Genomic DNA, 15,275 nt, shown 5'->3' with positions numbered 1-15,275 from the left:
TCTGGCCCCTCAAAATGCAGACTTTGCCCAGCTTCCTGCCAAGGCCATTTCCTAGGGAAACCCCACCTACAGGAAAGGGGAGGCAGACCAGCTGCACAATGGCTGGCCTAGATAGACTTGGAAGGAATCTGGGAAAAGTGAATGACCTTGTCTGCATCCTAGAGCAGAAGTACTACACAGCTGTATGGTGCCGTGATGAGCCTATACTTAACCTAAATATACCAAAACAAACAAAACCAATCTGATGTGCTTGGCACAGATTCTGCTCCCTCCCCCTGCCCTGTTCCTATGCACTTAACAGTAGGTTGATCTGCCAAAATCAACAGGATGAATTTTCAGGGCATGGAGGTTGCCCTGCTAAATGTGATACCAAGGACAACTCTGTGTCTCCTTCCCCATGCATACACTCTTCATGGGTGCCCCTATTTCCACACAGCCCCCATTGTCTCTACAACGTCTGCCACGCTGCCTGTATAATGCCTCCAGTCATGTCTTCATCCACAATGAAAACTGAACTTACAAATTGTAAGCCCCCCCCCCATTTTTTAAAAATACACAACAGCAATCAATATAAGGAATTCCTCCTGTCAGCAATTATGCTGGGGGTGAAAGCTATACTACCCTTGGGGAAACAAAGAATTTCACAGATCTTTTTGAAGATTCAAGCTCGGAGGAAGCAACAGCGCTGTCTGTACTTCCAGTTTTTGTTATTTGTGTATAGAGTACTATCAATGTACGTGGCATTTTACAGAGAAAACAGGCAACAAAAAAGGAAATGTCCCTGCCCCTGTCCAATGGGGGAGTCAACAAAAGGAATGGAGGACACATGTTGAGCAGGGGCTAATGTGAACAAATGCAGATACATGCATTTATTTATTTATTTATTTATTATTAATACCCCACCCTTCCTTCCAGCAGGAGCTCAGGGCGGCAAACAGAAACACTAAAAACACTTTAAAACATCATAAAAAGACCTGAAAATACATTAAAACAAAACAATGTTAAAAACATTAAAAAAAACTTTAAAAACATATTTTACAAAAGGGTTAAAGATATTAAAAGACATATTAAAAGCAATTCTCACACAGACGCAGACTGGGATAGGCATCATTTCGGTCAGAAATCAGAATTAAGGGGTTGAAACACTTCATCATTCTCAATAATGGCTTTGAATATAGAATTTTAACATTATCCAACAAGTTTGAGAAAAATTCCATTGTTGAGAAAAAACCTTAATATGAATCCAATTTTTTTTTTTTACAGATTGGGCAGTAGAGGGTGCTCTAGCATCACTCAAATAAATCACTGACTGTGGATCTCCCTCATACTTTGAACAAAATGGTTCCAGAGGTGTTTTGGGGAAACCAAAAAACACCATTTCCTCCCCACAAATGTATTAGAACTTTTTAATGCATACTGCCTCGAAGTTTTTAAAAGTAGGTTTAAATACTGAACCACATGTTGGGATACAAATTCCAAAATAAAACAAATTGTCTCTTCTAGTGCTCAGTTGTAACTCAAATTTGCTTCCTTCCCCTCCAAAGTTCCTAGTCTGCCAAGAAAAGAGCAGTTTCTGAGAAAGCTACTTGACATAGTGAAAATAATCTTGACGTTGGAGAAATAATCTTCAGAATGGAAGGGGTTAAATGAGAAGTTAATGCTGGACTAAGTTTCATGTAGGCTGCTTCGTTTGTTGAAGCTAATCTCATACTCGTAAATTCAATTTAAAAAGATCATGGGAAAGTTGCCCTAGGATTCTATACAGCAGACTTAGTGCCTTCTTAAATTGTTATATTCTCTTCCCAAGGAATCCTGAGTAATCTATTTCAGTAGGTTGGGAAGTGTTGGAGTCTAGAAGGTTGGAAACATCAGGGGTACATAACTAGGGTCTTTGGGGAACTCTGGTTTGACATGAGTGGAGTTCATAAAACTCACCCCCTTAGTAAGATTTGTAAGAGAGTGCCATTGTCAGGAAAAATGGTCACAAAACTGCATGGCATCTTCTGCTCAACACAGAAACAGGAAACTGACACAGTACAGTACAACCACAACAACAGGGAACTAACACCGATTGTCAGTGTGTGGCAAGATCAAGGTGAATGTGAGTTTTACTCCCATCTATTGGTGTCAATGGTGTACAATTTGAATAATAAACGTTTCTAGGTTTTCATGTATTAAAGAGAGGTCTCCAGAAGGGTGAAAAGCTTGAGATATATTAGAAGCTTAAGTGTGATTTAGTTAAGTGTGATCTATTCCATTTAAATAGGAAAGGAGTTGGGTGATATAAGATTGTAGTTTAAATATTTTAGAGGGTGGGTTCAGAGATTGTGGGTGCTTATAAATAAAGCATAAGGAAGAGATCTAAGGTAATTAAAAGAGATTGTGAAGACCATAGAACATTTAATAAAGACCCACAGAAGAGAAATATTAACTGTCTCTGTACCATTGGAAGATTGCAAAGAACATCTTGTTGTTGTCCCTAGCAATCTGAAATGAATGATAGGGGCTAATAAAATGCCAAAACTAAATATAATATAAGATATAGTTTACATAAAATAATTGATATAAGGTTTATATAGGTATAGATTGTAAGGAATCATAGTAAGAGAATAGATAAAGCATCAGATAAGGCTTTAATAAAGGTCACCTTGGGGCAGCAATGATTGACAGTATGGTCAGAAAAAGCCCCTTCTCCCCGAACAGGAGAAATGAGAGAAGGTAAAAACCCACAGGATTCACCACAAAAAGGGGAAGGTTGGTACAGTTTGGGATAGACAATCTAGACAGGGGCAGATCCTTCTTGGAAGAGGTGTATGTTCTAAGGAGAGCAAGACCCAATCAACATAGGAACATTGTCATAAAAATAATAGTTAATTAGTGGGGCAGGGGTTTACTGGAAATGGAGGGGGAAGAGTAATTAAGTGGGAACCCAGGGCAGCTCAGGGCCATTAGCCTACTCTGAAACCCAGAGACATGTAGGATCCTCGTTGTCTTTTAGTGTTTGTATTAAGTTTACTTTGCTTGCTGAAGAGTATAGAGAATTTGTTTGTTTCTATTTCCTGTTGTCAATAAAAGCCTTATTTCAAATGATTAGCCTTGTTTTGGATTCCTGCTTTTGCTGGATTTTAAGGAGGAAGGATATTTGAGCATGGAGTGGATACAGGGGTGGTAGCAGGAGTGTAAGGGGACCCTCGGAATGACTAGGAATCACCACCAGAGTATTGTCCGCCCAATACCACAAAACCCAGTAAAGCCATGGTTATTAAAACTGGTATACAAATGTAAGTTGATCATGTAAATATATCAAGGCAAAGCAAGTTATGAAATGTCCTGTAAACTGGAGCCCTAATCTGGCTCAGTAATTTTGCCACAAGATGTGGTGATGGCCACTAGTTTAGATGGCTTTGAAGAGGGTCAGACGATTTCATGAAAGAAAGATCTAGCAATAGCTAGTGGCCATTATGGTGATATCAAGCCATATCCAGAGGCAGTATACCTCTCAGTACCAGTTGCTAGGGAGCAACAACTGGAGAGGGCAGTTGCCCTCATGTCCTGCTTGTGGACTTTTCCACGAAGCATGCGGTTGGCCACTGTGGGACACACAATACAACACGAGACAAGCCTTTGGGTTTGATCCAGCAGGGCTCTCATGTTCTTAGAGAAAATATATCTATTGCCTATATACAAGCATGCCGTCCAAGTTCACTGCTAAGTTATCACTGAAAATGCAGAAAGGGGCAAATAATTATTTCAGTTCTATTGAAATAAAGAATTAAAATATGCTGATACAAGGGTTTTTATGGTTTAAAGTATATTTTAAGTTTTAGTACATGTTAGATTTTGTTCTTAGTTTCCCAGTAAGCTAAAGATGTATTCAATTAAAATGGAGAAATGCTTAATATTTAGTGCTCTGGCAGTAAACTTTCTTCCTACAACATTCTGTTTTGCTACGGAGGTGAATAGATCAGGCTTCATTTATAGGTACCACTGCTATCCATGACTTGGCAGCCTCCATGATATATTATTGCAATATGCTTATATGGGACACCCCCTGAAGGCTTTTAGAAGGTTCATATGGTACAGATTTTGGTGAGTACACATTTGAAGGTTGTATGCCAAGTACAAATCTTTTTCAGCTGCACTGGCTGCTAGTGGTAGAGCACATACTTTGCATGCAGAAGGTCCTGGCATCTCCAAAGGATCAGATGGGAGAGCCTTCTCTCAGCCCAAGACATTGCAGAGATGCTACCAGGAAAAGCAGCGCTCAATTGGCCTAGATGGACAATTAGTTTGACTCAGTAGAAAGCAGCTTTATATGCCAATAGCATTAAATGAAAATACCATCAGCTGGCCCCCACCCCCATTTTTCCTCACTGGTAAGTATTTCCTTGATTCCTTCTCTCTATATTGTCTTACTTCTCATTCATTACTTATTGTCTGTCTGGAGCAGGATGAATTGTTAGCATGTGGGGTGCAAGGTGGGCTAAGAACATAAGAAGAGTCCTTCTGGGTCAGACCAAAGGCCTGTCCAGCATCCTGCTCCCCACAGTGGCCAACCAAATCCCAATGGGAAGCAGGGCATGTGCAATAGCTATCTACCTTACATCTGTTCAGTGGGCAAAGGAGCTGATAACTGCTGAATTACTGTGGTAACCGGCAGCTGCAGATAGTTATCAAGCTCAGTGATGTTGAGCTAGGGGCTGGAATCCCAATGTTTGCAGCTGCTAGAGATGGTTCCAAATGCTGGTGAGAAGGGTGGGAAACTGGAGGCTGATGCTAGTGCTGCACTGCTGGTCATCTGAACTGTCTGTCCCCTAAGAGATGGGTGGCTGCATTGGAGGGAGGCTTGTCCAGATCCCATCTACATTCAGGATCTCTCCCAAGAGCTGTTGCCTGGATTGCAGCACACAATCACTACTGAAGCGACAGGAACAGCACAGTGGAGCAGCTCTGGAAGTGGCTGTGACTGGTGTGACCTTTGAAGGAGTAGGCAAGTGGCCAGGCATTCAAGGATGTGTGGGGATCTGGAACCACCTGAGTGTGTCAGGAAGGTAAAGAGACCTTCACTTTCTTTACTTTCCTAACTGCATCTATAACAGTGGGGAGGGGGGCAAGAGAAGAGAAAATGAAGGAAGAGCCAAAGATAAAGAGGGGCTTGTGATGTCTCTGTATTTTAATATCTGTAAATATGGTAAGTGTGGGTTTATTAAGTAATATATGGTAAGTGACTGAGTAAGAGGGGGGAGAACATGGGCTAGAATGCTGGAGAATCCTGTATGATGATTGGCTGAGTGTTTGAATGGCTGAAGGTATAAATGAGAGGATGAGAGTTGAGTCAGGAAGGTTAGTTGTTGAGAGGGGCAGTTGGTTGATGAGAGGGATTTTGGAGGAGTTGGTTGGCAGAGTTCTGAGGGAGGCTTGGATTGTATTTGGTTGATATTTAGGCAATATATATATATGACCAGAAACATAAAGAGTGACACTATATGAAACCATATGCTTGTTAAACATACCTTACATAATCTTGTTATTTCCTGGTGTTTATAAATAAATATTCTATTGGTTTACCAAAGGCCTGATCCTTGGCTGGGGCTTTCACAGACCAGAAGGGTGGGCAGGGTATTTACCAAGGCGGAGAAACAGTATCAAATGGTGGCAGAGGCAAAGAGATAGTGTATCATCAGGTATCCAGGGCAACCCAGGGCTGTATGCTTTATTGGCACAAAGATACAGGGGGGTTGTGGCCTGCAAGTGCACCCAGACACAAAGTAACAATAAGCCAAAAGGGAGACAAAGGCAAAGTCTCTAGCAGTATTGTTTACAGGGAGTGACTGGTGGTGCTGCCTAGCAGTGGGATCTTGTGAGATCTGTGCTAGGGTGAGCTAGAGAAAAATAAAAACTACGTTTCTCCCTGGTGGGAGCCGCGGGTGGGAGCCTGACAGGTGGTGCCAGTGGGAGGAACATTACAGGGCTCTTTTTTCTTTTCTTGTTTTTTGGACAATAGAGAAGAAAAGCAAATCTAAGGGAAGAGGTCACAGTTAGAACGGGAAAAGGTTGTAGGAAAAACGTCAACAGAGATGAAAGAACACTGTAGAGCTCTGAGGAAGACAGGAAATGAAACTCAAAGTCCTGCACAGGGCAAGGTTATAAGCAAAAAGAAATTGCTGATCCAATTTCCTGCCTTCCAACTACAAGGGGGGACCAGAATCCACTCGGACAACACTCGCACTCAACTTAGAAACTATTGTTTTGGCTAAACACATGCAGGACTGGATTCTACATCTTAAGATAAATACTTGCAAGATATTTGTCAGAACCAGAGATTGACCCACCCATTGAACACACTAGTGTTTTTACGAACCTCCCTGTTATCTTAATGAGGTTTGCACAAGTGAACATCTGGGTGGATTGTGCCAGACCGGTATCATAAAACAGGGCTGCTTCTTGTTCTAGTGGTCACTGCTAAATTATGATCCTAAAGGGGACTCAGTTGCAATTTGTTTAATTATTTATTTTATTTACCATAGCAACAAACACAATCTTTCTAATTGTCAAAACATAGCTTGTACCTGTAAAGTTGATGCAGAACTCTGTACCTGCACACATCTCAATCAGGAAATAATGTTACAGTCTTATGTCTGCAGCATAATCCCTTTCCATGGGTCCAGTCAGTGTTTGGAAAGAAATTTGAGTCTTTTCAGAAATACTCAACTTCATGCCATAGCATTCTTCTCCAAGAAAAAAAAGGGTCCATAATTAAAAAGTAAATTGGTTCATCAACTTGCTTGCAATAAGCTCTCATAGCTGGTGGCTCTCACTTGACCACTAAAATTCTAGCCACTCTATCATATAAATACAGTTTGATGGAGATATCTCCCCACCTTCATGGCAGTCATCAAAAACCTAGGAAGAGAATCGGGTACAAATGCAATTAGTTGACCCATTTGTTAGAAGATCAATTCAGTTATATGTGTATGCAGTAAAGCCTCATTTAGCCACAAGAGTTCCATGTTAGTGTATCAAAGACAACAACAATAACCTGCTTGGAGGAGGGGGAAATAATCAGATTGCTTGAATAAGTCTCATCCTGCCTCATTGTTCTGGCTGTTGCTACATGCACACAGTTCTGGCTCTTGTCAATCAGGGAAACACAAGCAGCAACTGTTTATGATATTTGTTGCATTTTATTATTCTTTATAAGAGAGCCAATGCGGTGTAGTGGTTAAGGTGTTGGACTACGACCTGGGAGACCAGGGTTCGAATCCCCACACAGCCATGAAGCTGGCTGGGTGGCCTTGGGCCAGTCACTGCCTCTCAGCCTCAGAGGAAGGCAATGGGAAACCCCCTCTGAATACTGCTTACCATGAAAACCCTCTTCGCCAAGGCAGTCTGTTTCATTATTTATTATTTATTGGGGGTTTTTTTACACCACAATAGGCCACTGAGCTACAGGGTCCCATCTTGTCCTCCATGTTCTTTAATATCTGTATGAAGCCCCCACATGAGGTTGTCTGAGGGTTGAAGTTGGGTGCCCACAACCCTCAGCTCTATTTCTCCTTTATATCAGACCAAGGTAAGGCAATGGAAGTGCTTTGCTTGGAATCAGTAATTAACTGGATAAGCTTCGACATATTGAAGCTCAATCCTGGCAGGATGGAGGTACTCTTGGTGGCTGGTTTGTCTATGGAAGAGTCTCCAACCTGTTCTGTATAGGGTTATAATCCTCATAAAGGTCCAGGTTCACAGTACAGGGAGCTCATTGATCCAGCTGTGACACTATTGTTTATTTTTATTGACTGAATTATATGAAGGGCAGGATATAAATTCCTATAATGATTTCCCAGAGAGGCTTACAATACTGAATAAAAAGTAAAATACAATTACAAAGAACTGCCACAGACTAAAAGCAGCAAGATTTGAAATTGAAAATAGGGGCATATGAACTTCACAGTAAGAAAACTGTTTAGATTAAAACCTCAGGAAAATAAATGGGAAGATCATCAAAGGCACCAAGCAGGGTTTCCTAGAGAGAATATTTCACAATTAAAATCAATACTTTGAACTGAACTCAGAAAAAAACACAGGAACTGTAGTATGATAACGCCCAGTTGCAATTAGCAATCTTCAGCTCTGTTTTGAACTACCTGCAGTTTCTGAACTGTCTTCAAAGGCAGCGCCATGTACACCACTTACAGTAGTCTAATCTGGATGTTACCAGACCATGGATAACTGAGAAAGGGTCTTTATCCAGGTAGGATCACAGCTGACACACCAGGGTAAGCTGGTAAAAGGTGCTCTATGCCACAAAGGCAATCTACACCAGTGATAGGTCACTGAATCACACCCAGTCTCCAAAACCTGTTCTCTCAGGGGAGTGCAACTCCATCCAGAACAGGCTGAACACCACTCCTCCAGGCAGATGGACCATTCAACAGCAGTACTTTCATCTTGTCTGGACTATTTTCGAGTTTATCCTCATCCAATCTATTACCATACCCAAGCACTTCCACTGCCTAACCAGAGTAAGATGAAAAAAGTTGGGTGTCATGCACATATTAAGGGAAATGAACTCCTCCTGGCTCTTTCACCCAGGTCACACGGTTGGTCCCTCATCCATGATCAAGTCATGGATAGTAGAGATCTTATTATGGACCAACCTGGCATATCAAAACAGCATCAAAAGACCAAGGGCAGGATAGCAGAGCAACTAGGGACACTGTGTCTGGACTAGGGATGGGGGGACTGGAAGCAAGCAGAGGCACTAAGTGCTTGACATCCACTTCCCCTCCCTTTAGTACTGACTCCGAAAATAAATCTCCTATTGTTTGCATTCACCGTTAATTGCTAGAGCACCATGTGACCTCTGTGGCACAGATAACTTTTTGCCAGCAAAGACTCATGCAACAACTGCAAGCCCCCACCTGCTTCACCCCCTGGGATAAAGGTGGTCTGGCCATGCTCTGGTAATTTCTAATTAGTTTACTGCAATGCATTGTATATGGGGCTGCCTTTGGAAGACTGCTCAAAAGCTGTAGTTACTTCAAATTATAGCCATTACAGATCAAATAGGGACCAATAGTTGGGAATCTATTTCATCAGTATTTCAAGAGCTTCTAATCTGTTTCTGAGTAAAATGCTGGTATTTTATCTTTAAAGCACCACGCAGCATGGGATACAGCTGCCTGAGGAAAAACCTCCCATGTGAACCTACCCATTTCCTAAGATCTTCAGAGGTCTTCTCCGAGTGCCTCTGCCACCCAAGGAGAAGCAAGCAGTTGAAGATAAGCAGGCTGAAGGTAAGTGTCTGTGGAGGGGAGGAAGAGGCAGCTTGCCATGCACTGCTTGTTGAATCGTCTCCCCAAGAAGGTTTGCTTGGCAACTTTGCAGGCCACGCGAAGACATTTTTATTTTCTGAGGCATCTAATCACTGATGTTTTTCATTTCTGATGAGTTGCTTTAGCACTACCTTTAACTACTGTGTATCTGTTTATAGTTATACTTGATTTCGTTTGTAAATGTAAAAAGGTAAAGGTGTCCCCGCACTTATAGTGCGAGTCATTTCCGACTCTTAGGGTGATGTCTTGCGACGTTTACAAAGCAGACCATATATATGGGGTGGGATGGCCAGTTCCTTCCCCGGCCTTTCTTTACCCCCCAGCATATGCAGGGTACTCATTTTACCGACCACGGATGGATGGAAGGCTGAGTGGACCTCGACCCCTTTTACCAGAGATTTGACTTCCTCCTTCCGTTGGAATCGAACTCCAGCCGTGAGCAGAGCTTTGGCTGCGTTACCGCCGCTTACCACTCTGCGCCACGGAGGGTCTTGTAAATGTAGTGGTTGTTTAAAAGTTATCTTTTACATATATAGAAACACAAACTACTCACCAGCTTATAGCATAAGACCAATCTCTAAAAGAACCATAAAATCTTGCCAAAAGGACTGAGAGGGGGTCAAAATGCCATCATGACAAGAACAGGCTTGGTTGAATGTTGCTCTAAATCCTACTTAAATCTTTTACCAGCTTGTAGGATTTATTATGCATGTTCTCTGCAGTCTTATCTGAACAGCTAGCCAAATGAGAAATAAGCTTACATAAGTCACATTAGCTGAATATCACACATTATTCCTGAGGAGTAACTCACTGGACAGAGTCCACAGGGTGTCCGAACTAAACCAGTGGGCTGTATGATCGGGTTGACAGCTCTGTACAGTTTCATATACCCATCCACACTGCCAGCGGTTGCTTCTTTTGCAGCAATGATGGTCATTTCTACCTTTCCATCATATATTAACGTGTTTAAAATGGTTTCTATGTCTTCCATTGACAATTCCACCTAAAAAAGAGTATGTAAAAATAAAATAGATTTTTCTAACAAAGGAAGAGACACACACTGACACTGTTAAAAGTAGAATGTAATTAACATCAGACCAAACTTGAAATTAATGTAGCAAAAATTAGAAGTATTAGGAATTAATAGGAAAGCTCAAAAAAGCTGAGGAAGTAGGAACGTAAGGCAGCATGGGAAAAAACCTCACATATTTAATTATGCAGGTGTTCTAATACAGCAAAACACAAAACAATTCCAATTATTGGGGTGGGGGGAATCAAATAAAATTTTAAGGAAATGAAGGCAAGGGATAAAATGTTCATGAACAGGCAGAACCTCCAATAAAAAATAAAGGTGCAAAACACAGTCAAAGTTAAGAACTTGGTTAAATCTCTGCTACCAAAATGGGAAGGAAATGTGCTTCACTTCAGCCATTTCTGTATCAGACCCTGAGAACATGTCGTCCAGCATCCCATTTTGAACAGTGCACAATCAAGGCTTCCGGAGTTACACAATCAGGGGTGAGCAGCACTTCCCCGGACTTTCTCCTGAAATTTTTTAGAGATATACCTGTAGAAGTATACTACCTCTGAAAACAGGGGTTCTATTTAAATACATGTATAAGTATATCACATAGCTGGTAACATTTTGTCTAGTACTTTCCAGTATTAAAACCAGCGGCAAATCACCACATGCTGTCACAGAAATTTTCATACCATTATACACTGGCCTGATTCTGATGCAATGCTGAACCAAAGTCCCAGATTCAAGCACTCTTCCTTCCTCCAACACGAGCCAGAGAAGGAAATTGGAATAATCTGTCTATCGGTTTAAACTTCTTTATTTTATTTATTTATTAGTTTTATATCCTGCCCTTCCTCCCAGTAGGACCCCAGAGTGGCAAACAGAAGCACTAAAAACACTCTAAAACATAATAAAAACAAACTTCAAAATATAAACAAACAAAACATCCTTAAAAACATATTAAAACAAAACATCTTTAAAAACATTTTTTAAAGTTTTAAAAACGTCTTAAAAAGCAATTCCAAAACAGATGCAGACTGGGATAAGGTCTCTACTTAAAAGGGTTGTTGAAAGAGGAAGGTCTTCAGTAGGTGCCGAAAAGATAACAGAGATGGTGCCTGTCTAATATTTAAGGGAAGGGAATTCCAAAGTGCAGGTGCCACTACAATAAAGGTCCCCTTCCTATATTGTGCATAACAGACCTTCTGATAAGATGATATCTGGAGGAGGCCCTTACCTGCAGGGTGCAGTGATCAACTGGGTATATAAGGGGCAAGACGGTCATTCAGGAATCCTGGTCCCAAGCTACATAGGGCTTTGTAGACCAAAACCAGCACCCTGATCTTAACCCAGTAGCTAAAAGGTAGCCAGTGCAATTGATTCAGCACTGGGGTGACATGCTGGCGATACCCTGCCCCAGTAAGCAGTTTCGACGCTGCATTTTGCACTAGCTGCAGCTTCCGGACCAACCTTAAGGGCAGAGCCACATAGAGCGCATTACTGTAATGCAGCATGGAGTTTACCAGTGCATGGACAAAGTGGTCAGGCTATCCCAGTCCAGAAACAGCCGCAGATGTCTTACCAGCCGAAGTGTACTTGCAGTTGCTGCGCCACAATCATCTTCCCTAAAAAGGGAGTATTTGCAACTAGGCAGTTCTTATCATAAACTAATGGGTCCAGGGTGGGCTTTTTCAGGAGTGGTTGGATCACCACCTCTTTCAGGGTGTCTGGAACCACTCTGTCCCACAATGACACATTTACCACCCCCTGGATCCACTCAGTCAAACCGCCTTGGCAAGCTTTAAAAAGCCAAGAAGGGCAAGAGTCAAGAGGACACATTGCTGACCGCATAGTTGCAAGCACACTGTCCATGTCATCAGGCCGCATCAACTGAAACTGATCCCAAGTAGTTGCAGCAGATGTTGCACTGGACACTTCGCTGGGGATTACAGTAGAGGTGAATGGAGCGGGAAAGCAAGGAGGGAAGCACCCAAAAACACTCGAACCATGAAGAGGGGGACCCTCAAGTTGCCACACCAGCAAATGGCAGGAAAATTCATTCAAGCCCAACACGTTTCAGGTGATAACACGACCCTTTGTCAAGGGCAATCTGCAAAAATATATATAAACATCACAATCGGTTACAGAGTGAATTCTAAAATATAAAAAACCTTGATACATATATCTGCTCAAAGTCATTCTCATTGAAATTAGCACCAAATTCCTTTTAGAATCTAGAAACCATCTTACTTTCAGTAAGTGGCTACACCTATAAGAGTGGTTGTGCTCTTCAGTTAACATCTTTTAAGAGCCAGCTGCTCTTTTGAATTTAGTTAGATACAAGTATGAGAAACCAGTTTGATACTTGTACAAGGTATTCTGAGTCATCTATTTTAATCATTTTTTAATTTTTCTGATGTGTTATTGTTTACCCTACCTGAGTTAATAGTTCTCTTTACATTTTGTTTGTTTAGCTTGTGTGCAACCAGTTTTAGCTTTTGGAAGGTTTTCTGTGCTTATGTTTAAATCACATTTCATTTTGGTTGTCCCTTCCTTACTAATTTTAACATTTGGTCAGCATTATGCAAGGTGTTATGTTATAAATGATTCATATTCACTTTGAGCAGATATATGTATCAAGGGTTTTTTTCATATTTTAGAATCCACTCTGTAACTGATTGTGATGTTGTCTATATACATTTTTGCAGATTGCCCTTCACAAAGGGGTCATGTTATCACCCAAAACGTGTTGGGTTCCAATAAATAATTTTTCCTATTTTTAACCTCTTGCACAAAAGCATGACTACAGCTGAATGTCAAGAAGACAAAAGTAATAACAGAAGATTTAAGTAACTTTAAAGTTGACAACGAGGACATTGAATTTGTCAAGGATTATCAATACCTAGGCAGTCATTAAACAAAATGGAGACAACAGTCAAGAAATCAGAAGATGGCTAGGACTGGGGAGGGCAGCTGTGAGAGAACTAGAAAAGGTCCTCAAATGCAAAGATGTATCACTGAACACTAAAGTCAGGATCATTCAGACCACGGTATTCTCAATCTCCATGTATGGATGTGAAAGTTGGACGGTGAAAAAAGCGGGTAAGAGAAAAATCAACATTTGAAATGCGGTGTTGGAGGAGAGCTTTGCACATACCATGGACTGCGAAAAAGACAAATAATTGGGTGTTAGAACAAATTAAACCAGAACTATCACTAGAAGCTAAAATGCTGAAGCTGAAGTTGTCATACTTGGAACACATAAGAAGACATGATTCACTAGAAAAGACAATAATGCTGGAAAAAACAGAATGGAGTAGAAAAAGAGGAAGACCAAACAAGAGATGGATTGATTCCATAAAGGAAGCCACAGACCTGAACTTTCAAGATCTAAACATGGTGGTTCACGACAGATGCTATTGGAGGTCGCTGATTCAAAGGGTCACCATAAGCCGTAATCGACTTGAAGGCAAGTAACAACAACAAACCTGCCATTTGCTGGTGTGGTGCCTTGTGGGTCCCCCTCTATTTGGTTTGAGCTCTTCCTCTTTTCCCCCCTACATCCCACCCCCAAGGAGTTGGAGGATTCTCTCGAGCAGACTGGAGTGGGCATGGGGCAGAAGTGGAAGCCTTATGGCATTCAATGTTGCAACTTGGACCTCATCCAATACACATGCAATTAACTATGCTCTCCTTCCCACCCATTTGCTTCCCACTCACTCTTTTGTCAGCAAGGCTCTTTAGCTAGGCTACTGGCAGCCAGCCCAGCAGTCACCTAGGATGTCCAGGAGGACAGAGCAGCAACACACCAGCAAATATATTGATTTTAAAATTTTCTTGCATTTACGTCCTGGGCATTGCCCAGAAAAGTGACCTAGAAATATTTTTAACTGAAAAATCAAAATTCTGCCTTTCTTCCCAGAGCAAGCCACATGATTTCCAAATTTTTATTCTAATAGACCTTTGAGGTAGGACAGGTTAAGAAATAGCGACTGGCTAAAGGTCATCCACTGAGGAATGGGGAGGGTGGGAGTGTCACAATTTGCTGACCCGCCTCAGGCAGCAAAATATCTTTGACCAGCCCTGTTTTTGATTACTGGATTGTAACCCTTTTTACTGAATTGAACTGAGTATTTTAAGATTTGGAAGCAATACTGGTTGCATATAATAAAGTAAGGACATAATGAAAGCTAGTTCTATTCCTTTATATAATCAGGCAATGGACAAGGCAGAACAAAACCTTTGTCATTTTATTATTTAATAGATGTTAACCTACCTTTCAACATACTTACAAGGCAGTTATCATACAAACTCCATAATCATGTAATAATTCATGCAGTGGCCATGCTATTGGCTGGGGTTGCTTTCAGAACTCCTGTTCTAAAACAGTCTCATTGGCTGCCAGTTCATTTCCAGGCCCAGTTCAAGATGCTCACATTTTAAAGCCCTAAACGACTCCGGCCCCAAATATCTGAGAGACTGCCTCCTTCCCTACAGACCTTTTTGGGTGTTAAGATTAGCAGACGGGGCCTTCTATGTAATTGTGCTGCCTTCACAAGTTCAGGGGATGGTGGCCCAAAACAGGACTTTCTCTGTGGAAGCCCCTAAGTTGTTGAATTCCTTCCCTACAGAGGTGCATCTAGGCATAGGCACCTTCGCTATACAGTTTTTGGCAAATGCTAAAGAAGCGCCTTTTTACCCTGGCCTTCAGCACTTGAGATGTATGTTTCAGGACCCACCCTATTCCTGCGAATGTAAAGTGTTTTCATTGTTTTCAGCACTATATTTTAAATTTCTGTAACCAGCCCAGCCCTGAGACCTACTGGTCAAGAGCAGGCAATAACAACATTCCAATATTTCAACTAATTAAAACATTAGAAGATAGCAGCAGCAGATAAACAGCTAAAAAGTAAAAACCT

General features: G+C 41.4%; 1 protein-coding gene across 2 annotated transcripts in view; it reads right to left on the bottom strand.

The window, feature by feature from the left end:
• Positions 1–868: 868 nt before the first annotated feature.
• The window catches only part of POLR3F (RNA polymerase III subunit F), a 36,152-nt gene continuing 21,745 nt past the window's right edge, over positions 869–15,275 (bottom strand). Inside the window, exons 9-10 of one of the 2 annotated variants that reach the window (XM_061585903.1) lie at positions 10,147–10,338; positions 869–6,903 (exon numbers count right to left, since the gene is read on the bottom strand). In XM_061585903.1, coding sequence (XP_061441887.1) covers positions 6,826–6,903; positions 10,147–10,338 — 270 coding nt within the window. In that variant the 3' untranslated portion in view covers positions 869–6,825. Of the gene's footprint in view, positions 6,904–10,096; positions 10,339–15,275 lie in introns of both variants that reach the window. The other variant, XM_061585913.1, reaches the window with a different exon arrangement.

The sequence above is a fragment of the Rhineura floridana genome, chromosome 1 (assembly GCF_030035675.1).
Source record: "Rhineura floridana isolate rRhiFlo1 chromosome 1, rRhiFlo1.hap2, whole genome shotgun sequence".
Classification (NCBI taxonomy): domain Eukaryota; kingdom Metazoa; phylum Chordata; class Lepidosauria; order Squamata; family Rhineuridae; genus Rhineura; species Rhineura floridana.
This window is presented reverse-complemented; position numbering and strand designations above follow the sequence as displayed.